This window comes from Gymnoscopelus microlampas, assembly GCF_963454915.1.
Source record: "Gymnoscopelus microlampas genome assembly, chromosome: 3".
NCBI classification, from domain to species: domain Eukaryota; kingdom Metazoa; phylum Chordata; class Actinopteri; order Myctophiformes; family Myctophidae; genus Gymnoscopelus; species Gymnoscopelus microlampas.
The window spans coordinates 58030290-58052975 of record NC_139940.1 but is presented as its reverse complement, the minus strand read 5'-3'; the positions used below and the strand labels follow the sequence as shown (position 1 = coordinate 58052975).

Genomic DNA, 22686 nt, shown 5'->3' with positions numbered 1-22686 from the left:
ACGCTAAAGACACTGAATACGGTTCAAAGTCATGTGTGTCCTTTTCCAGAAATACTTGTACAAAATGTGCCTCCTGTGTGTGGAATAAATCTGTTGACAGAACCACAAATGCTCATTTTTTCCAGTGCCATGAAAAGTCAAGGCCACCTGTTTCCCGGTGGGAAGCAGGGCCCTCTGCAAAATTTCATTAGCCCTCAGTGTTCGCTATGTCCCCCAAAAGAACGGGGCGACATCCCAAACACTATAGGGACAGATCATGTGCATCTAAAATGCGGTGTAAAAGGGGGGTTCTGGGTAAACTAAACTTTATTTCCAAATGCGCCACAGCAGTTGCTCCTTCCGTCCGGCAGAGGGCGGCAGAACGCCTCTGTGGGACGGAGGAGACACAAAATGGACGCCTCCCCAGACCTCGCCAAAATGGCGGAGGTGAGGCAGAAGTTTACGTCTCGTAGAACCCCGGTGTTACACCAGCGAAAGTCCCTAGGAGGGACGATGCTTTCGCTCCGTGTACACACACCACACAAAAGGTCCGTTCCTGTCGACCTTACCAACATGGCGGACGAAGTTATACGGAAGTCACCTCGACGGGCCCCGGTGTCACTCCATCAACACTCCCCTTATGGGAGAGGTGTTCGGAGTCGGGTAGGTACATCACCGGGGCAAGGTTCCGGGACCACGTCTGGAGAGCTGGCAGCGTCCCGCGTCCCCATGGGAACGGGCGCGCGCTCTATGACGAGACCAACATTAGCCCGGCTAGCGCTACCAAGCGATGCTACAGGGCGGATGTCGACGGTGTGTGGGATTCCCCGTCTATGTCACAGGCTTTCCCCACCGTCAATCGGTCGGAACCCGACGGGGCAGGTGACGTCAGCAGCTCACACCATCCCCACGAACCCTCTCGCTCGTTGCTTTTCCGAATGGAAAGCGTGCAAACCGAATCCTTGGGTGCTGTGTACCGTGTTGAGAGGATACAGGTTGCAATTTTCGAGCAAACCTCCACTATCAGACAAAGTAGTGTTCTCCCACGTGTCGGGCCAAGCGGCCATAACGCTGAGGGAAGAGGTTTCAGCTCTCCTGAGCAAGGATGCAATCAGAGAATTGACTCCGGATCAGAACCGTCTGGGTTATTATTCGGAGTATTTTCTGGTGAAAAAGAAGGGGGGGGCGTAAGACCTATTATAAACCTGAAGGGTTTGAACAGATTCCTGAAGGTTTTCAAATTTCGTATGCTCACAACGGCGACGCTGTTACAGACAATATGACAGGGAGATTGGTGGACGAGTATAAACCTCAAGGATGCCTATTTTCACGCGCCTGTCTCAGGACAGGATGGCAAGCTTTTTGACATGCGTGCGCTCCCTGCGCCTGGGGCGTCGGGTCGCGTACAGGACATGCATGCAAGCTGCGGGTCTCATGAAAGAACAGGACAGGATGGCAAGCTTTTTGACATGCGGGTCTCATGGCCTCGGCCATACACCTGATCCTGTTGGGCAGATTCCACATGAGACCTTTCCTGCGATGAGGTCTCTGATGATACCGCATTCCATGGGCTCACGGAAAGTGGTGGTGACATCACAGTGTGTGAAGTCACTCGAACCTTGGACACGAGCGCCCTTCCTGTCCGAAGGAGTCAGGATAGGCGCAGTAGTGTCGTGGAAAGTGATTACCACGGACGCCAGCCTCTCAGGTTGGGGGGCTGTCCACGAGGGCTACCCAGCCCGGGGGCTGTGGGACTCCTCCTTGAGGGGGTTCCACATCAACTACCTGGAGCTGCTGGGAGTCTTCCTGGCTCTCAAGCACTTCGAGAGCCGCATCGTGGGGTGTCATGTCCTGGTCAGAACGGACAACACCACAACAATGTGTTATGTCAACAAACAAGGAGGCTTGGGGTCTCTTGTCCTAGACAGACTAGCGCGCGAGATGACGTTGTGGAGCGTGCAACGTCTAGCCTCGCTGCGTGCCACCCATGTACCGATAGACCTGATCTGGGCCCGGTTCGGCCGAGCACAAGTCGATCTGTTTGCATCCGCAGAGAACGCGAAGTGCTCGCGGTTCTTCTCGATGGGGCTCAAGGACCGGTCCTTGGGGGTAGACGCTCTAGCGCACGACTGGCCGAGCGTGCTACTCTATGCTTTTCCACCCCTGGACCTGATCCGTCCAACACTGGAGAGAATCAGGGTCCGGGGCGGGATGGTCCTGCTGGTGGCACCAGCATGGGGCCCTTGGAGGACGGAGATCTTTCCCCTCCTTTACGACGAGCCGTGGCCTCCTCCTGAGGCAAGGCGGGAACGAGGTGTTCCACGAGGACCCCCAGAAGCTAGACTTATGGGTTTACCCCGTGAGAGGTCGAGTCTGTGCTCACTAGGGCTGCCCCCTGACGTGGTAGCCACCATTCAGGGGGCTAGGGCAGCCTCTACCAGAAGTCAGTACGATATTAAGTGGAATATGTTCGAGACTTGGTGCCTGGGGCAGTCGCCTCCGGTGGTGGCATTCTGATCTACCTGCAGGACAGGTTGGATCACGATTTGGCTTACTCTACCATCAAGGTGTACCTGGCGGCTATCTCCGTTTGCCACGTTGGGTTCGATGGCAAGTCGGTGGGTATGCACTCGCTGGTGCAACGGTTTATGGCCGGTGCTAAGCGAGCTAGGCCAGTGAACAGACCTTTGTTCCCAAAGTGGGACCTGAGCGTGGTGCTGGAAGCACTAATGCCGGCCCCCCTTCGAGCCTTTTGAGACTATAGATCTGAAGATCGTCAGCTTCAAAACGGTTCTCCTGGTGGCCCTTTGTACGGCGAAACGCGTCAGTGACATGCAGGCGCTCTCGGTGAGTGGGGACTGCATGTGGTTTTCGGACGACGGCAAGAGGGTTGTTTTGAAACCCAACTTGGCCTTCGTGTCCAAGACCGGAGTGGTTGCCAGGGCCCCAGTGGAGCTAGGGGCCTTTCATCCTCCGCCGTCTATCCTCGGCGGAGGATAGACGGTTACATTGTCTCTGTCCAGTGAGGGCTCTGAAGCTCTACTGTTAGAGGACTGCCATGGGCTGGAAGTCGTTTCAGCTTTTTGTCACCTTTGGCCGAGGTCAGAGGAAGGTGGTGGCTAAACCGACCCTGTCCAGATGGACCGTGGAGGCTATTCGGTTAGCATACGTGAGTAGGGGGATCCCTATCCCAGTGGGGCTGAGGGCCCACTCTACTCGGAGCGTAGCTGCATCTTGGGCCCTTTACAAAGGGGTGTCGATGCAGGAGATCTGCTCCGCGGCTAACTGGTCGTCTCCCTCGACCTTTGTGTCTTTCTACAGCCTGGACGTGGCGGTGTCTGAGATGGCGTGCACAGTCTTGGGTGTAGGAGCTGACTCCAGGTAGAACGGTGCCTTGGGGCATAAAGTTCTCCCTGGGTGAGTGCTGCACCTCCTTACTAGGGGAGAGAGTGTAAAATTTGCCCTGGGGCGTGTTTTTTCTCCCTGTAGGTGTGCAGTGGCCAGTTCATGGTGGGGAATGCGAGGGGTGCCCGAGGGCATGCTTCTCTTCCTACCTGGCTGGCCTTCCTTGCCCTCCCGGGACCGGCTAGGCATGGTCCGGGGAGGAGGAGGCCTTGGTTTATCTGTCACTGGTTGGATAATCCAGTGCTGGTGTCAGGGACAGGACTTTGTCCGTCAAGGTCTTGCCTTATCAGTCCTGCGCGCCCCGACCCAGGGGTCTGGGGTGCCTGGGGGTCAGGGTCCTGCCGGGGGCAGGTCCTGGGCCCTGGGCAAGCGTGTGGGTGAGGGTTGTCATAACTGGGGGCTCCCCCGGGGGACGTGTATGTGTAAGTGTAGTAAGCACTTGCTTAAAGCTCACGCTATAATAACCCAGGGTTACGTATGCAACCCAGGTTTTATTAGTAGCGTAAGCAAGTGCTTACGTTTTGAACCCCCTCTGTGTGCTTCTGAGCGTGCAGAGTGGAAGGTTTCAGAGGAGGAGCTCATGTGACGCAGTGGTATTTATACCACTACCGGTTTCCGGTTTTGTGTCACACGTCCCTTATCCAATGGACATTGGAGTTCCAGGAGTCCTGTTATTGCTCTGTGTGATCGCCAGAGGGCGATGATATCCCATAGTAAGCACTTGCTTACGCTACTAATAAAACCTGGGTTACAAACGTAACCCTGGGCTTTCAAATTATTGTAGTGGAGTAAAAGTACAATATTTTCCTCTGAGATGTAGTAGTTAAAGTATTGAAAATTGGAAATACTCCAGTAAAGTAAAAAATTAGGGCCGGGACTTTATCGCGTTAATTTCGATCAATTAATTACAGAAAAATTATCGCGCTAAAAAAATTAACGCATTTTAATCGCACCCGTTTTTGCACCGCGGAACGTTTATCACTGGACGAGTTTCAGACGGACCGCTTATGCCAGCGCACCAAGCTGAAACGACGCAAGCTTATCTAGCTGAAAGGACGTGGTTCTCACTTCTCAGACAACAACAAAGTTGACTGCAACCAGCACAGTGCATGAGCACTGCTTGATAATGTTGGCTGGGCATAAAATCTGTAATGGATGCCCCCCCCCCCCCCCCCCCCCCCCCCCACGCGCGCGTTTGTCCCGTTTAGGGGGGTTGGTGGCGGTAAGCTGGGGGGGGGGGTGCATGATGCGGTGCGGATCACATGCGCGCGATTTTTATTAATAATTAATTAAACTACTATAAAACAACAGTAACAACAACACAATCTACCAGCCTCGAGTGGTGGAAAATAGCAGATCTACAAGCTCACTATGCCTTGCGCTTGTAGATCGGCTATTTTCACATGGTTACCACCACATGTTTTATTATAATAATCGAAATCTACAAAGTAACTAGTAACTAAAGTTTTCAAATAATTGTAGTGGAGTAAAAGTACAATATTTGCCTCTGAGATATAGTGGAGTTACTGGAGTAGAAGTAAAAGTATTAGAAATTGGAAATACTCGAGAGTCAAGTGCAAATACCTCAAAATTGTACTTAAGTACAGTTCTAGAGTACATGTACTTAAATACGTATGCCAAAATCCCTTTAAAAAAATAGCTTTTCACTGTTTTCAGGTCAAATATTGATATGCGATTAAAATGTGATTAATTGCGATTAATTAATTACAAAGCCTCTAATTAATTAGATTAATTTTTTTAATCGAGTCCCAGCCCTATAAAAAATACATAAAAAATGTACTTAAGTACAGTACTTGAGTAAATGTACTTAGTTACTTTCCACCACTGGTCAAATGTAGCCTGGTAAAGCCCCTCTCCTCACAAAAACATGTAGTAATCCTGGTCTCTATACCGCCTCCCCCATGACAGCCGAGGTGCCTGATGGAGGGGAAAGGAACTGGTTGGAATAACGTGTTCCTTCCACATGCTACGTCCTACCGGGGAAACTCGCCCCTGTCAGGTGATAAGAAGGTCAATTGGCTCTCATGCATTGAAGGAGGCATGAGCTCGGCCCTGGGCTCCCTAGGCTGGTAGGGGGAGTGTAGCGCCCAGGATCACTTAAAAAATTGCCACCGGGTGAAAAAAAAGGGTTACAAAATTGTGGGATTAAAAAAAAGAAAATGCCTAGTGGAAACCCTGGCCTCATTACTGCTCTAAATAACTGATGCATAGCCTACCTGTATCATTTGTATGATCCTAAAAATGCCCACATAATATTTCTTTACTTTAAGTGTTCTTTACCCTTTGCGCACATTAGCGTTGCAGCAGAATTTGAGAAGGCTATATGGCATATTGGCCACAGTTCTGTATCATTTCAATTTAACATGAAATATTGAAAAGATACAAGCCAAATAACATAATAGTGTTTCTTGCACCGAGGTGGATCGAACGCAGTGTGAAGTCTGCATCTCAATCTGGTGGTGCACTGTGAGCCAGTCAATAATGTTTTGTTTTTTCTTCCAGTCACTCCAGTCACTATCCTCGACTATCTTCTACAGTCTACACATTATGATACATACTCTTCTTTTAAACAGTGACGATCTTGCACAGACAATTGTCAGCCCAAACACACGAGTGCATGTGCACACGCATGTGCACGCACACACACACACACACACACACACACACACACACACACACACACACACACACACACACACACACACACAGACAAACAGTGTGGTGTACTACTTACTGGAACGGATGCTTGACTTCCTGCAGATTGGGACTGTGGAAAAGTCGCAAATTTACATTGGCATATTTAGAAAGGTGCAGAGTCTGCAGACGTGATTGAATTAATACACACAAACACAATCAATGAGAGGTAATCAAATACTACATTATAAGTGTCCATTCACAAAAGCAAATGTAAAACTTGCACTTCCTGTAAAATAATACAAAACAATATGAGATTGATTCCCCATCTGGAATCTGTCATCCTCTCTTTCAATGATGACTCATTCATGAATAATGCGTTATTTAGAGGTCATTTTAACTGACGTGTATACTATACTTACCAACCAGATATCCCACAGTTTGACATGCAGGTTCCTGGCTGACTGTCCCCCGCATGAGACCTGGGCAGTATCGAATGTATTACAGTGTGCCAGTGCATTTAAAAATCCCAATTGTATGATTTCAATACCATCAACAATACTGATGGTCTTAAACGGATACATAGATGACATATTGTCCATCTTTATCTTCATTCTATCTAGAATATCTCTGTCACCACCATCCTACTCGATTAGACGTTATCCTTTATTTTTTTACACACATACAAGCATATACTGTTTACCCCTGTGAAATGTCAGGAAGGTCTAAAGCCTATTTGGCAACCGTCAAAGCCTACTATGCAAACCAAAAATGGACTAAGTTCTCTCGGCCCTGGTGTCTATAAAACAGTGAATCATAACACTGGTATATATTATCTATTAAGCTCTCTAAGATTAACATCTTTCTTGAGGTACTATTGTATGTTGTATAGAAATATTGATGTAATGGTTGACATATCACAGTTGCTCCATATTGATACTGTATCAAGTGTGTCTAGTATGAACCTGATGGAAGGTGAAGAATGCCATCTTTGCCAAAACGTGTATATTATGGGAGTTCTGCTATACATTATATTAAGGTTGTTCTGTGTGCTGGCCATTTTTGTTTTAAATTGACTTACCCAGTATCTCCATCAGTTGGGGTTCGTGTTGTTTAAGGGCATCGTATAATGCTGCTTTGATTTCTGGTGTCCCTTGTTCCAGCTCCATTGTATACAGACTCATCATTTGGCTGCTTGTCTCCTTGCCTCGAATCTCAGCATTGAGCTTAAGATGGTCACGGAACATGGGGTTTAGCCTCTCTACTATAGGCGTGACTTTGGAAACATTTTGCATCAATGCTGTCCCATGCTGGATCACCAACTGTGCTGTTTAGAGGAAGAAAAAATAAAGAGTATTTCATATAAATGCACACAAAATAAAGCTCTGCATCTCTACATCCCTGCATAAACCTTAGTGTAACAACTGGTATATGTATAGTTTTGGAATAAGATAGGCTGTACACCTCTGGGAGGCAAAAGAATGTAGCCAACAACCTACTCACTGTTTACCTCAAGAATTGAACTGTACCATGTACAGAAAAAGCTCACCTTTCTGTTCAATAATTTCCTCTGAAGTCAAGCCATCAAAAGGGTCCTGTTGAACACAGTCATGTTATTTAAATCATATCATGCCTGAGTGCTATTTAACAATGTCATGGCTTGTATTGGATTGGCTAGAATAGTGGTTTTCAACCTGAAACTCAGTATATAACAAGTATTATATAACATAACATTTCCAGTGTCCATCTCAAACCACAAAAGACAGGAGAGTTTCACTCTTACCTGGGTCAGTGGAGCTCCTGTCAACATGTGGTTGTATGAAATATAACAAAAAAACAAATACATGTAAGACAAATTCAATTATTAACACAATTAGAAATATATAAAACTATACAATTATCTTGCATTATCATGTGGCATAAGAGTTGGCCGTTAACAAGGCATTACGGTATGCTATTATGCTATTATTGTTTCCGTAGGAAGCGAGACGTAAGGGAGCGATTGTTTTCGGCGGAGGTGACGGAGGCGCGCCATCTGAAGCAGACTTGAACCACGAGAGGCACATACAAGATTGTCAGAGTGGTGTTCTGTGAATAACCTGTCACTGGATACCACAAAGGAGATTATTCTAGACTTCAGGAAGAAACGGGGTATTTGTGGAAAATGTGCAGACCTTTAAGTTCCCCGGAGTCCTCATATCTGAAGACCTATCCTGATCGGCCAACACCACTGCAACCATTACGAGAGCACAACAGGGGATCTACTTCCCGAGAATTCTCTGGAGACACAATACAGAGAGGAACCTGCGGGTGGATTTCTACCGGACGACCATCAAGCGTCTGCTGCTGACATACTGCATGTACGCAGAAAGAAATCACTTCAGAGAGTGTTACAGACGGCAGAGAGAATCACCGGCTTCCCACTATCATCCCTGCAGGACAATGGGCCGGATTCATAAAGGGCTTTACGACCATATTTTGTACGTACCGGCATGTAGGACAAGTCATACACACTACACCTGATTCATAAAGATGTTTTGGTCTGTGTTTTGTGCGTCAGGTGCGCACATTCTCACGTCACCCCCGAGGCAGTCTTGCCAGGGCTGAAATGTACGTATGTCTTTAGAATGCTTTATTCTTCATGCCAAAATCTATTACAACAGTGGCAAACCTCAAATAAAATATATATGTGCCCAACATTTGTCAACACATATATATAAAAAATAAAAAATAAATGTCAAACGATGTATTGCTTGTAGCCTATGCATAACATAGACATGATGTAGATTCCACCGCTTTTCATTTACTTTCTAGGCTATGAGTCGCATTTAGAGCTGAATTATTAGGTCCCTGAGTGTGTTTGCCAGCGGGCCATCTCAGCCAAAGTGTCACGTAATAATGAAAATAGGCTTAATGCCTTAATGAAACTGCGGAGGGACTGACGCACCAGTGTCCGTGCCGCGGTATTAATTTGTAATAGCCTACTGTAGGCTACTCTACTGTATATTGATCACATGTGCATGAACGCCACACACAACAGCCTAATAAATGTTACCATCTGATGAGGAAACTATAGTGATGAAAGCTGTGTCCAGAAGATCCATTCCCCATTCAGACGTAGGACAGTGATATATTAATCCAAAATTAACTAATTTAATCAATAAGTAATCAATAAGCTCTGGTCCATGATCGTTCCACTTGTATGCCCTGGATTTATTCTCAACATCATCTTTTTACCTGGTAAACGTGAGCATGTTATATCCTTTCCAGGTTATTAGTCTATTATTTGCTGGCGGGGTTAAACCTTGTAAACATTACACATTACGTTCAGCTGATCCATCGTGCAATAGTGGGACTTGCTTCCAGACAGATCAGAATGATGTTCAAGTTCTCTGTCAGTGTCAAGGCATTGTGGCCGACAGCTGTAAGTTTGGACGAGAAGTTAAATTCCGGTGCTGCCAGATTTTGTGAGAGAAATAAGCAACCAGGTCTATGAAAATAAGCCCAAAAGAAGCAACTGGCACTTAGGCCATTATAAGCACTTTAATTAAACCGTTGTGAGCTTGTAGATCTGCTATATTTAAAAAAAAAAATCTTGTAATAAAATGTGTAATATTTGGAAGATGTTTTAAACATTCTAAAAACACAAATCTGCCTCCAGCTGGCACAAAACATTTTCAGATGGGGCTTATAGGGATAAATTAGCCTACATATTAACTTGGGGGTCCATGACATAAAATATTTGAGAACCACCGGTTAAAACAATTGAACAATTGTGAAGCAAGCCCAAATAACCAACTATACTTTAGAAACAAGCCCAAAAAACCGCACCCCACTTCTACCAATATTTACAAGCAACTTTACAGAAAAATAAGCGCAAATGTGCTTATAATAAGCGGACATGGCAACACTGTTCAGTAAAGTGACAGATTTGATCAGAGAGAAACTGCTGAGTCACGGTTCACGCCTTTTATGGTGCAAAATGGGGCGTGGAGCAATGTAAATGAACCTCTCGGGATCATCACGCCCAGCTGGCTGTCATTATAATATAGAACTGGTCATACGCACGTCTCTGTCATATACGAACCCCGTTTTGAATTGCACGTCCGTTAGTGAGTACCAGAAATACGACCTCCTTTACGAACTTCATTTACACCATATGTACGACCCTCGTTATGAATCGGGGCCATTGCCACCACACACTACCTCTAACATAATCAAGGACCCCATACACCTCGGTCACAACCTCTTTGAACTGCTGCCCTCTGTCAGGCGTTACATGTCAGACAGAACACGCACCACTAGATTCAAGAACACTCTCTTTTCCAAATCTATCCGCATAATTAATATGAAATAAAACGGACAAAAATGCTATTTAGACAGATGCCAGATTCATTTGTAGACCTGGCATCCTGTAGTGTGTTTAGTACAGTTTTTGTTTTGTTGTCTCTGCCAGAGGTGGATGGTATGTTTTCGTTCCCGTCACGCTGTGTGTCCCCCCCCCTAGCCAAGCTAACATTGGTCAAGCTTCACGTGACACGTGACAATATGTTGTCACCAATACTTTTGATTGGCTAGCGAGACGCATGACGAAATAAAATCCTATAAATAGGTGTGTCACTTCCAAAAACCATTTATGTTTTTGGAAGTGAGGTAACATTGGTCAAGCTAACGGGATCAAGATAACATTGGTCAAGTGACACGTGACAATATGTAATATAAATAGGTAAGACAGGATTAATCAGGAACAGTACTGGCGGAGACCTGTGCTCCGAGGAGCACATTTTCTAGTTTTATATTATATTATACTGTTTAGAGTTAGACTGATGTTATTGGTTTACCTACTGTATGATCCTAGATTACTATTTCTATGCATTTGATGTATTACCCCGTGTTTACCTTGCTTACTGTAAATCGCTCTCGATTAAGAGCGTCTGCTAAATGCCTAAATTGTAGATGGGCAGTTCTATTTTTAAAGACTTTCCTTTTTTTATTTATCATTCTCAATTGTGCGCTTTGTCTGTCTTGTGTTTTAAGATGTTGAAATTGCACCTACAGAGTGGCACTATTAATGTTGTTGTATACTCGTACAATGACTATAAAGGAATTCTGATTCTAATGTTAAAGTGATTGAGATGCCTTTTAAACGTGCATCACAGTCTATTCTGCAGCAACTCTACTGCACTGCAAATGTTTACTGCTAACTTATGCAAACTATTGAGAGGCTCCATGATCTGGAAATTGCATTTCAAGAAAATGGTTAATTGAAGTGTAAGGAGCTGTTGCCACTCGTCCGTCTGTCTGTCTGTCTGTCTGTCTGTCTGTCTGTCTGTCTGTCTGTCTGTCTGTCTGTCTGTCTGTCTGTCTGTCTGTCTGTCTGTCTGTCTGTCTGTCTGTCTGTCTGTCTGTCTGCCTGCCTGCCTGCCTGCCTGCCTGCCTGCCTGCCTGCCTGCCTGCCTGCCTGTCTGTCTGTCTGTCTGTCTGTCTGTCTGTCTCTCTCTCTCTCTCTCTCTCTCTCTCTCTCTCTCTCTCTCTCTCTCTCTCTCTCTCTCTCTCTCTCTCTCTCTCTCTCACACACACACACACACACACACACACACACACACACACACACACACACACACACACACACACACACACACACACACACACACACACACAACTCTAGGTATCACCATGCCAAGCACATATTCATTATTCTATGGAAGGAATTTTAACCCAGCCAGAGTTCTAGATGTGTAAGTATTGCATATTAGGAACGCAGCATACAGTACACACACAAATAGAAGATTAAACCTAACATCCCTTTTCTAAGAAAGTAAAGCATACATTGTTAAACACTGGCATTATATTGTCTATTCATTCTACTGTAAATCAAATATTGAGGCCGAGGATTTGTGTATGAAATTGTTTGTCGTGTATAACTGCATCCACGGCAATGCCATGACTTAAGAGTGATTCATTTTACGACATGCAAAAGTAACAATGTGTATGTTGCACATGCATAAAACAGAGGTTCCTCGAGCCTCGAGCAATTGAAACACTAGCAGGATTATTATTTCATGTCAACATTCAAATAGGTGTCAATGTTGACATCAGAAGGTGTAATAATAATTTAAAAAGTGAATACATATGATCTTACCATGCTTCTCCAACATGTACGGTTCATGTTTTTTGAGGGCATCGTAAAATGCTGCTCTGGTGTCAGTTTCCCCTTTATCTAACACCATATTAAACAGTAAGTACATTTTGCCTATGCTTGTTTGAATGGCCTCAATCTCGGTGTGGAGCTTAGGATCGACCTTGGATCCTAGATGGCCTACTACAGCCATGACTCTGGAAACATGTTCAATCAACTCTTTCCTGCGCTGCATCACAAAATGTGCTGTTTGCAAGAGAAAAAGACAGTGGTTGATAAATGCATAAAATTAAGATTTCTACACATTCCCACATAAACAGTAGTGTAACAACTGGTATATTTAACGCTTTGTGATAAGATACTGAGGATGTACACATTGGCAACCAGAAGGACAAAAGTAAGCAGCAGCCAACAATCTATTCACTAGTTCACTTGTATATTAATGTTGGGTCTATAATGTATTATTATTGCATTTATATTGCATTAAAATGAACTTATATGGCATTATAACACTCGTTCTAAATGTTTATGATCATGCATTTAACAACGTTTAACAAGGTTTATGAAGAATTATAAGTGCTGGTCATAATGCATTATCAGTTCAGCGGAACAGAACATTGTAACTACAATAACTTGCTTATAAAGTCTCTTTGTTCTAAGTTTTTATGCATATTTATAAATATTTATAACAAGTGTTATGAAGCCTTATAAGTGCATTGTAATGCATTATAAATGTGTTTATAATGCATTATTGACCCAACTAGTCCATGAGCCAGAAAGGATTTCATTATCGAAAGAGTGGGCAAAACCATACCTATATTAAATTGTTTATAGGGTCAATAAGTAAATAAATATATGATAACCTTTCCACAGGAGCAGCTTTTTCATATTTATCACACATTTTTGTTATTTTCCCCATACGTACATGACAGGTGAAAAAAATTACAACATTTTAAAAATAGTTATCATAATGAAACTTCCCCAGTTGATTACTTACATGAAGAAAATTATATATCGTATTACACGTTTTCTGAAATTGTATATTACAATATGCAAATTAGGCATTAGGAAAATATGCCCGAATTTGCATAATTTTCCAGAATCAACATTGGAACATTGGACAAAGCCAGAGTCAACATTCTTATTTCATTTTGTTAAGATGTTGGAGTCAAAGGTTTTTGACGAGAGAATATTCAATATCTGGCTCAATTTTGTGGTTCTGGCTCATGGACTAAATTTGCTAATTTAAATATACAATTTCAGAAAACTTGTAATACAATAAATCATTGTCTTCATGTAAGTAATCAAGTGGGGAAGTTTCATTATGATAACTATTTTTTAAATTTTGTAATTTTTTCACCTGTCAGGAAAATAACAAAATGTGTGATACATATGAAAAAGCTGCTCCTGTGGAAAGCTTATCATATATTTATTTACTTATATTGACAATATAAACAATTTAATATAGGTATGGTTTTGCCCACTCTTGCAATAATCATTGCTCAATTTTGGGGCTCTGGCTCATGGACTAAACCTTAATATTCAGTCTTACCGTTAACTTAAGCATTTAACAGTATCAAGGACATAAAAAAAAAATACTCACCCTTTTCTTCAGCTGTTTCAATTGAAGTCGAGCCATCAACAGCACCCTGTGGTGATGTGACACCACTATCCAAGTCTCCTTTAAAAGATTTACATTAGAAATATTGAGTCCAAAAATAATAACTAAAATTCATTACAAAGATATTTCATAATTTCGTAAAACAGGGGCGCCGATTTGTGTCCGCGCTCGCGGGTGCGCAACGTGTGGCCGGCCGCAAAATTTGCAGTTATTTCCCGGGTTTGTTACCTTTTTAGTTTTTTTTTTTTACTTTAGTGCGGTTAATTTGGTTAATTTGGTACCAAAAATGTACTCCATGAAGTGAGGATGTCTGTGTTTTTTTTTCTTTTTCTTTTTTTGTGATGAGTTTGTGATGGGTGCTCTTCATTTCCCGTGGGTGCTTTAGCCCCGAAGCACCCGCAGTATCGGCGCCCTTGTTGTAAATAAAACAAATTCGGGCAATTATGTGTTTTGATCTGCACTTCACTCATTTAGAACACACTTATGTCACTGGAGGATTTATTTTCTCATCAGTTATTGCACCTCCTTCCACTTCCTTTGAAGTAGCTGAACATCTCCGCAGAAACAGCAATGTGAAAAATCTGCGCCGACCGAGTTATGTCCCCCCCCACCCCCCTTCAAGTCACATGTTGACCTTTTCACACCAAGGCAACAGGAAATGACATATCCAACTTCAACTTCACTGCACTGTTTTGAACAGTGTTTTTCATGTCCGCTTATTATAAGTGACTTGTAAATATTGGTTGTGTTTTTTTTGGGCTTGTTTCTAAAGAGTAGTTGCTTATTTGGACTTAATTCCGAAAGTTTTTAATTATTATTTTAACCAGTGGTTCTCAAATATTTTCATGTCATGGAACCCCAAATGAATATGTATTTGTCCCTAACCCCCATCTGAAAATGTTTTGTGTCAGGTAGCCCCGTACCAGATTTGTGTTGTTAGAATGTTAAAAAAATCTTCCAAATATTCCACTTTTTATTTGAAGATTTTTTTAAAGGATCTACACCATGAATTCAAAAAATACTAATAATATTTAATATCATATTGTTTATGTCCCTCAAACGTTTTTCGAAAGATTTGAGCCTAAATCAAGCCTCAGATATACTCATTCCAACTAGCTTCTCTCTGGCTTATAAAGCACATTCACCTGCAATACCACATTGTCCTGTTTGAAACGGGGCGCTATTGAGCCAGTTTGTATGCATGCTATCTCCTGGTTCTGAGTGGAAAAAGTTTTTTTTTAAAAATATATTTATTTATTTTTTAACTGAAAAACGGGAGGGATTGTACCCAAACGTGACGTCACATTCGGGTGCAAATCAGTTTGGCCTGTTTTGAGACCAATTTACAGAAAACCCCAGATATGCTGTGAAAGCCTGAGTGTTCAAACTGGGGTATTTTTTGAGATAGAAGAGAGGTAGGGGAGACCAAAAACACACAAAAAAGAAGAAAAAGTTAAAATTCATGGTGTAGTCCCTTTAAAATAGCAGATCTACAAGCTCCCAACACGTTGCATTGCGACGCGTTGTGAGCTTGTAGATCGGCTATTTTCAATGTATACAGTATACTGTATAGGTTTAAAGTGCTCATAATGGCCTTGGGCTTGTTTTCCTAGACTTGGTTCCTTATTTCTCTCACAAAATATGGCAACACTGGTGCTGAAGAAGTTCAGCTGTGTCTCTCGTCTAAAAATATAGATGTCATGTCGGTGTCGCATCACCTTGACAACTTGTACATCTGTTCTGTCTGGAAGAGTCCCGCGATTGCATGATGGATCAGCTGAACATAATGATCTCATGTGTAATGAGAATAAGACGTTTACAAAGTTTAACCCCACCACCAAATAATAGGCTAATAAACATGGAAAGGATATTATATAAGCCTTTTCTACTGCACGTTGCTCACCTTTACCGATGTACAAAGATGGTGTCGGAATAGAGGGCATACTGGAGTGGAAGTGGAACGCTGCTATATATATTACATTTTTTTGTGAATGTTTGTATGTATATGTGTTGACATATTTTATTTAAGGTTTGGCACTATTTTGCATGAAGAGTAAAGCATTCTAAAGACATACGCAAGGTCTGATCCCATGTAAAGCAGACTTGAGAAGGAAGGACCTCCCACTAAATTAACCGACAGAAAGAGATGAAACAGAGTACTAACGTGGTGAGTTGCGTTAATTCATTTGCGTTCAAAATATGGGCGTAAACAGCTTAGTGAATCAGGCCCAATAGACTAGGTCAGTTTTCCAAAAATCTTAACCCTGAAGGCAAATCGTGTTAATTTATGGCACACATGTTTTCTAGGGGTATTAAGGTGTGCTGAATCCAAATCTGCTGTGTGCCAAGCTCAAAAATGGCCACTAAGCCCTCAAAATGGACCATTTAAAGATGGCGGCCACCACTATGCTGAAACATAATAAAACGCTATATGTTTGATTAAACAAGGTAGAAAATAGACTGAAATGTCCTTTTTTATGTTTACATATATAGGGAACTAGAGTTTCGGGGGGCTACGCCCCCCTCAACCCCAGCCGCGCACGGGGCCCAGCGTGGCCGCGTGTATATTGGGGGACCCAAATCGCCGGAGTAAAACTGTGGAAAAGTTAAGAAAAATAAAAAAAAAAATTGAAAAAAATATATTTTTGATGTTTGAGGGGGACCCCCGCGGACCCCCTGCTGGTCGACGGACCCCCTGTGGAGTGTTGGGACGCGCGGGGACCCCCCTGGAACATGGCGGACCATTTCGGTGTTTTTTTTTTTTTCATGAAGGTGGTTGCTTGTTGCTGGCGCTGGCTGTGCAAACCTGGCAGCCCAGCGCATGCTGCCGCACGTTACACCAGAAATGGTGCCTGGAGAAAATGGTGACCAAAAAAAAAGTTTGGAAAAAAAGGAAAACCCCCCCCGCAGCGGCTGGCTGCTGTTGTGGTGATGAGGTCGTGCGCACGGTAAACGGTACGAAGCTGCCTCCCCTTCCGTTTTGTCCGACATTTGGTGAGTAGAATTAATTATGTTGCGCGGTGGAAAAGGTGTAGTGAGCAGTGAGATGTCCCCTACGCGAGGCGTAAATTCAGCGCGGCCGCCGTGGCGAGTCACTTGGCGACATGTGGTCTGGCGGTGCGTTGTTTATTCGATAACAGAGCTGTGGGGTGTCGACACCGAGGGTGCGGAAGTCGGTCGCCATTTATATAGTTAGATACAATGCAATATTCTGATTTAATTGGCCTCTTTGGTAATGAATAATGTTGTTTTTTGGGGGGGGTTGGTAATGAATAATTGCTTTAAGATGTATAATTGCCTTAATTTGTGTTTCTGACTTGTATTTGCTCAGTGTTCTGGCAGGTTTCTTGCAATTGCACGCTTCAATGCACTCCATGCGTACTTTCCTGCAGCCGCAGCATTGGCTGAGACATCCCTTTGTGCAACTGCATGACGTGATCTCCCTGCATGCTTTTGGCATAGGTGCAGGGAAAGCAGTCGTGGCACCAACTGACCATTCAGGTGCATCCATCCCATTTCGGTCACTGGAGGAAGACCAGGATGTGGCAAGTGAGCTTGGTTCCAGACAAGAGCTTGATAGTGGGAACTCATGATGTGAAACTGCTGCATCTGAGATTGGTGGCAGAGTCTCTTGTGCACAACCTATACAAAACAACTTGACTCTTGCTTCATTGCATGTATCAACTTCAGGCACACCGTATATCTTACAGATGAATTTCTCTGTTGACCTCGCTATGTCTACTGTGAGAGGGCCTTTTCCAAGCCCAATGAGACCTGTGTGATGTTGCTGGAACACCTGCCAGGCTGTTTTCTTACTGTGGCCACTGAACTATGACATGCTGTCACAGCCAGTGACAGCATGGAAGGCAAGTAGTGTGTCAACTGGATCAGCAGAAAGCAACATGCAAAGTTCATGTACTGGAAGATACTTCGGCGCCTTTGATGTCCCAGCTTTCATGTAGAGACGCTTACATTGCATTCTGACATAGTTTGCCAGAAGTAGAAGAAGCACATCTGTATCACGTGCTGACACAACTAGTGTTTCCATTTGAGCATGGATGCAATGCAAAATCAGTTGTGTGTCAGCTTCCTCATGGTCAGCACTTAGAGAAGAGACTTCAAAATCTGGATCCGATGACAAATCCTTCGGAAAACCCCCCTGATACAACTTAGATTATTAGGGCTGTGTTTAATCAGATGGTTTGAAAGCAATTGAGCAAGGTCTGCTTTATTTTCCTCACGTGCCATGAAGCTAGACCAGTCTGGTGGAAGAGGAACTGACTTGTTCTCTATTTTACAACGTATTGGTCGTGGCGCTGCTTGCGTTTAATCCTTGTGCCTGCTTTGATCGTTTCCTCTTGATACCTGTCAAAGACTACATCAATTCTCTGGCAGTTTTCTCCCATTCTAAACACAGCTCCAGCAAACATGTTGGAATATTCACCAAATGTTCCAGGTTGCTTTCCTAGTGCCATCACGAGTGCTTGGCCATCAATGAGCAGTCAGCTGGAATCATCAAGTGTAACTTTTGCAGGGGTTTGGACTTGTTCTGTCAGTATGTTTACTAGCACAGATTTGTTTGTGGAATGTAGACTACCATTAGTTGTGGCCAAAGGTAGTGGGATGGTCATGAGTTCATGCGTAAGGATGTTTTCAAGGTTTACCTGGCGCCCTGCTCTGTAAGCAGTAATGAGCCTTTGTAGAATGTTCCTATTCACTTTGATCTGGGAAGGTTTCTCTAAAGAAGTGAACAGGGCAGCCGTTGGTCTGCCAGCCCCGTGCCCCAACAACCTGAACGATGCCTACGAGTCATACCGTAAGATGCTTCTGAATGCTGCCGAGAAGAACATCCCCCGCGGCATCCGCAAAGCCTATGTCCCCTGCTGGGACGACGAATGTGAACATCTACTTCGCGCCCACGCAGAAGCTCAAAACATCGAGGACAGGGACAAAGCAGCAGATGAGCTCTTCAGCAGGCTGGACGAGAATCGCAGGCAAAGATGGACTGAGACTGTGGAGTCAATCGACTTCACACACTCCAGCCGCCGGGCGTGGCAGACCCTGAACAAGCTGACTGGAAGGTCAACAACCCCAGCACAATGTCCCATCACAGCAAATTCCATTGCGTCGCTTCTGCTGAGTAATGGCCGGTTCCCTAATGCAGATAAGGACTTCACCAGAAAAACATCAGCAAGAGTCCATGAGCTGCTCAGGAACTCAGGATGCGACCTAAACCTATCCACCAACTATAACGGCTCAGGAAATCGAGCAGGCCATCCAATGCATGAAGACCGGTAAGGCGCCAGGCATAGATGGTATCCATGCGGAATATATTAAACATCAAGGCAAGAAGGCAAACGACTGGCTTTGCTCCTTCCTCTCCGCATGTCTTCACCACTCAAAGCTGCCGAAGATCTGGCGTCGTGCTAAGGTGATCGCCCTGCTGAAGCCTAACAAGCCGAGCGATGACCCCAAGGGATACCGGCCCATCTCACTGTTGTGCATCCCATTCAAGCTCCTGGAATGCCTCATTCTGGCCCGCATCACCCCAGTGATCGACCCCCAGCTACCCAAAGAACAAGCAGGGTTCCGAAGTGGCAGGTCAACAACAGACCAGGTAACCCTCCTGTGCCAAGACATAGAGGACAGCTTCCAGGCAGGAGAGAAGGCCGGTGCCGTCTTTCTGGACCTCACAGCTGCCTACGACATGGTCTGGCTACGTGGGCTACACATGAAGCTTCTGGAAACCATCCCAGATAAGCACATGGTGAGCTTTATAATGGAGACGCTGAGCAACCGCAGCTTCCGGCTACTGACCAGCAACGGCCAGAGCAGCAGGGTGAGAAAGCTCATGAACGGTGTCCCACAGGGTTCGGTGCTGGCACCCACGCTGTTTAACATCTACATCCATGACCTACCCCCAACAACATCAAGGAAGTACGGTTATGCAGATGACCTGGCCATCCCAACCAGCAAACCATCCTGGCAGGCAGTGGAGGAGGGTCTCTCGGAGGACATGAGCATCCTGTCCTCGTACCTGAAGGACTGGCGCCTCAAGCTCAGTGTGGACAAGACCGTGTCTACAATTTTGCTGGACTGGCTTGCTGCAACGGAGCTGAGGATCTGATGACATACGCAAGAAGAAGAAGATCCACTTTGATAGTGTTTTGCTTTCCCTTGGAAAGTTGCACAACTTCATATAAAGAAGCAAATGTCTTGGCCTTATTCTTTCGAATAGGTGGTTTCTGGAGGCTCACACAGACGTTTCTCAACAAAGACTTTCATTTGTACTTGTCCAAGTTCTTCTGCATTAAGCAGAGATTCCTGAATCTCAGATGTGACTACATCCTTGTTGATCATGTTTTTCAATGTGTCGACACCATCTTGAAACACACCATGCTGTTTCAATGACACAACTATTCTGCCTTCATCAGAGTCGTCTTTTTCTTTTTTTTTGTGCACTCATTGTGTGTGTACTCATCATCTTCATTGCCTGATGTCATTCCTAGCAAAGCTGTTGTCTGATAAACTATGTGTGTCCTCAGATTATATGACAATGTCCATCTACTCAGTGCAAACCCTATTCTGGTAATACCTACTAAGCCTCCACTCTTCTTTCCTGTAGCATTTAGCCATTCTCTACTTTGGTCCGCTGAGTAAGGTGTTTGCGGCTGATATTTGAGTTAGGCCATCACTTTATACCACAGCCTTGCAACATGCTCTTTCAGCAGTTTCTTCACAAGTATTATGGACTTGGTTACCTTTATATAATGACACATTTATGTACATCATTATTGGGAACATTTATTGGTGAATAATATTCACCAATAAATGACAATTTTCACAATATATGAGTTTTAAGCAGTTTCCTCAGACTTGATTTCAAATCAAAATATTTCATTGGATTCCTCATAAATGAAAAACTAAAAAAAAAAGAAAATCAATCAAGTTTCTACCTTGTTTAGTCAAAAAGATGCTTTGTAATATATTCCAGCATAGTGGCGGCCGCCATCTTTAAATGGTCCATTTTGAGGGCTTAGCGGCCATTTTTGAGCTTGGCACACAGCAAATTTGGATTCAGCACACCTTAATACCCCTAAAAAACATGTGTGCCATAAATTAACACAATTTGCCTTCAGCACTTTAAATAAGCACATTTTCTAAAATCCTGCCTAGTCTACAATGTCTTTAAGTACATTATGGATTCTGTACTTAGTACCTAACCACATATTGAGCATCTTCCAGATTTGCTGTATAGGGGGAATGTATGTTACACATAATGTTAACTCTTATTAATACAATATCTTAATTTCCTGTGAAATTAATGTTTGATTGATATAATCAATATATTGAAGCTACTGTGTCAAACCAAAATGGGTGTTTTGATCTGAAACAATATGAAATAATGATTTATATTATTGTCTATACTTGTGTATAGCTCATGCACTTACACACACGGTCATGCAGATATGTATCTCACAAACATACACACACACACACACACACACACACACACACACACACACACACACACACACACACACACACACACACAAACAAGCAAAAACACACGCACGCACGCGCGCGCGCACACACACACACACACACACAGACACGCGCGCGCGCACACACACACACTTACCTCCTTGATCGTCGACTGTGACTTTGATTTCTGTAACAGCTGAGATGTTATACAGTGATTGGTCAGTGTGACAACACTAATCATAATTAATATTCACATTGTTATTAGCATAGATGGGTGGAATTATCAAATATAGAACATTATAACTACCATAACTTGGTTATGAAGCATCTTTGTTATATGTTTGTATGCATATTTATAAACATTTATAACGATTGTTATGAAGCCTTATAAGTGCATTGTAATGCATTCTAAATGTGTTTATAATGGATTATAGACCCAACCATAATATTCAGTCTTACCGTTAACTTAAGCATTTAACAGTACTGAGGACATAAAAAATACTCACCCTTTTCTTTCATTTCAATCACACAAGTCACAACAGCACCCTGTGGTGATGTGACACCACCATCCAAGTCTCCTTTAAAAGATTTACATCAGAAATATAGAGTCCAAAAATAATAACTAAAATAAATTCATTACAAAGATATTTCATAATTTCGTAAATAAAATACATTCGGGCAATTATGGCTTTTGATCTGCATGTCACGCATTGTGGAAATAAAGCTTGGCCAGCTAATAGGAACACAATGATGTCACTGTGGAGGATTTATTTTTTCATCAGTTATTGCACCTCCTTCCACTTCCTTTGAAGTAGCTGAACATCTCCGCAGAGACAGCAATGTGAACATTGTGTGTGATTGGTCATAAATTCAAGAGGACAATGACGGTTCGACAAAAAAAAACAGTTAAATCGACGGAGGCACTCCGTCTCTGGCGAGTCGCCACACCCAACGTTGCGAAGTCCTCTAGAGCCGACTCACCGCCGTCCGAGTACACAACAGGAAATGACATATCCAACTTCAACTTCACTGCACTGTTTTGAACAGTGTTGCCATGTTCGCTTTTTATAAGTCACTTTGGGCTTATTTTTCAGCTTGTGAATATTGGTTGCGTTTTTTTGGGCTTGTTTCTAAAGTGTAGTTGCTTATTTGGGCCTGCTTTCGAAGGTTTTTAATTATCATTTTAACACATTGACTGCCATCGGCTAATCTCAGAACGTCCATCGTAGTGCCAAGCAATTTCTTACCTTTTTTGTTTTTTTGATTCCGTCATAGGCCCCGCTAAATCCGTTTAAAATCCGCGTTCATTTGGTTCGACACAAACACGGGACCCGACCGAACAAAACGCTGAAAACCGTGCGGCGATCCGACACTGCATTCTGGAGAACGAGAGGAAAACGCT

At 43.7% G+C, this 22686-nt stretch overlaps 1 protein-coding gene across 3 annotated transcripts in view; it reads right to left on the bottom strand.

Moving 5' to 3' along the window:
• The window catches only part of LOC311042490 (uncharacterized protein), an 80175-nt gene that overhangs the window by 18777 nt on the left and 38712 nt on the right, over nt 1-22686 (bottom strand). For all 3 annotated transcript variants that reach the window (XM_084053252.1, XM_084053253.1, XM_084053254.1), the window contains exons 5-13: nt 21791-21862; nt 21442-21480; nt 13782-13859; nt 12182-12424; nt 7823-7839; nt 7589-7634; nt 7121-7366; nt 6462-6521; nt 6140-6172 (exon numbers count right to left, since the gene is read on the bottom strand). In XM_084053252.1, coding sequence (XP_083909378.1) covers nt 6140-6172; nt 6462-6521; nt 7121-7366; nt 7589-7634; nt 7823-7839; nt 12182-12424; nt 13782-13859; nt 21442-21480; nt 21791-21862 — 834 coding nt within the window. The remainder of the gene's footprint in view (nt 1-6139; nt 6173-6461; nt 6522-7120; nt 7367-7588; nt 7635-7822; nt 7840-12181; nt 12425-13781; nt 13860-21441; nt 21481-21790; nt 21863-22686) is intronic.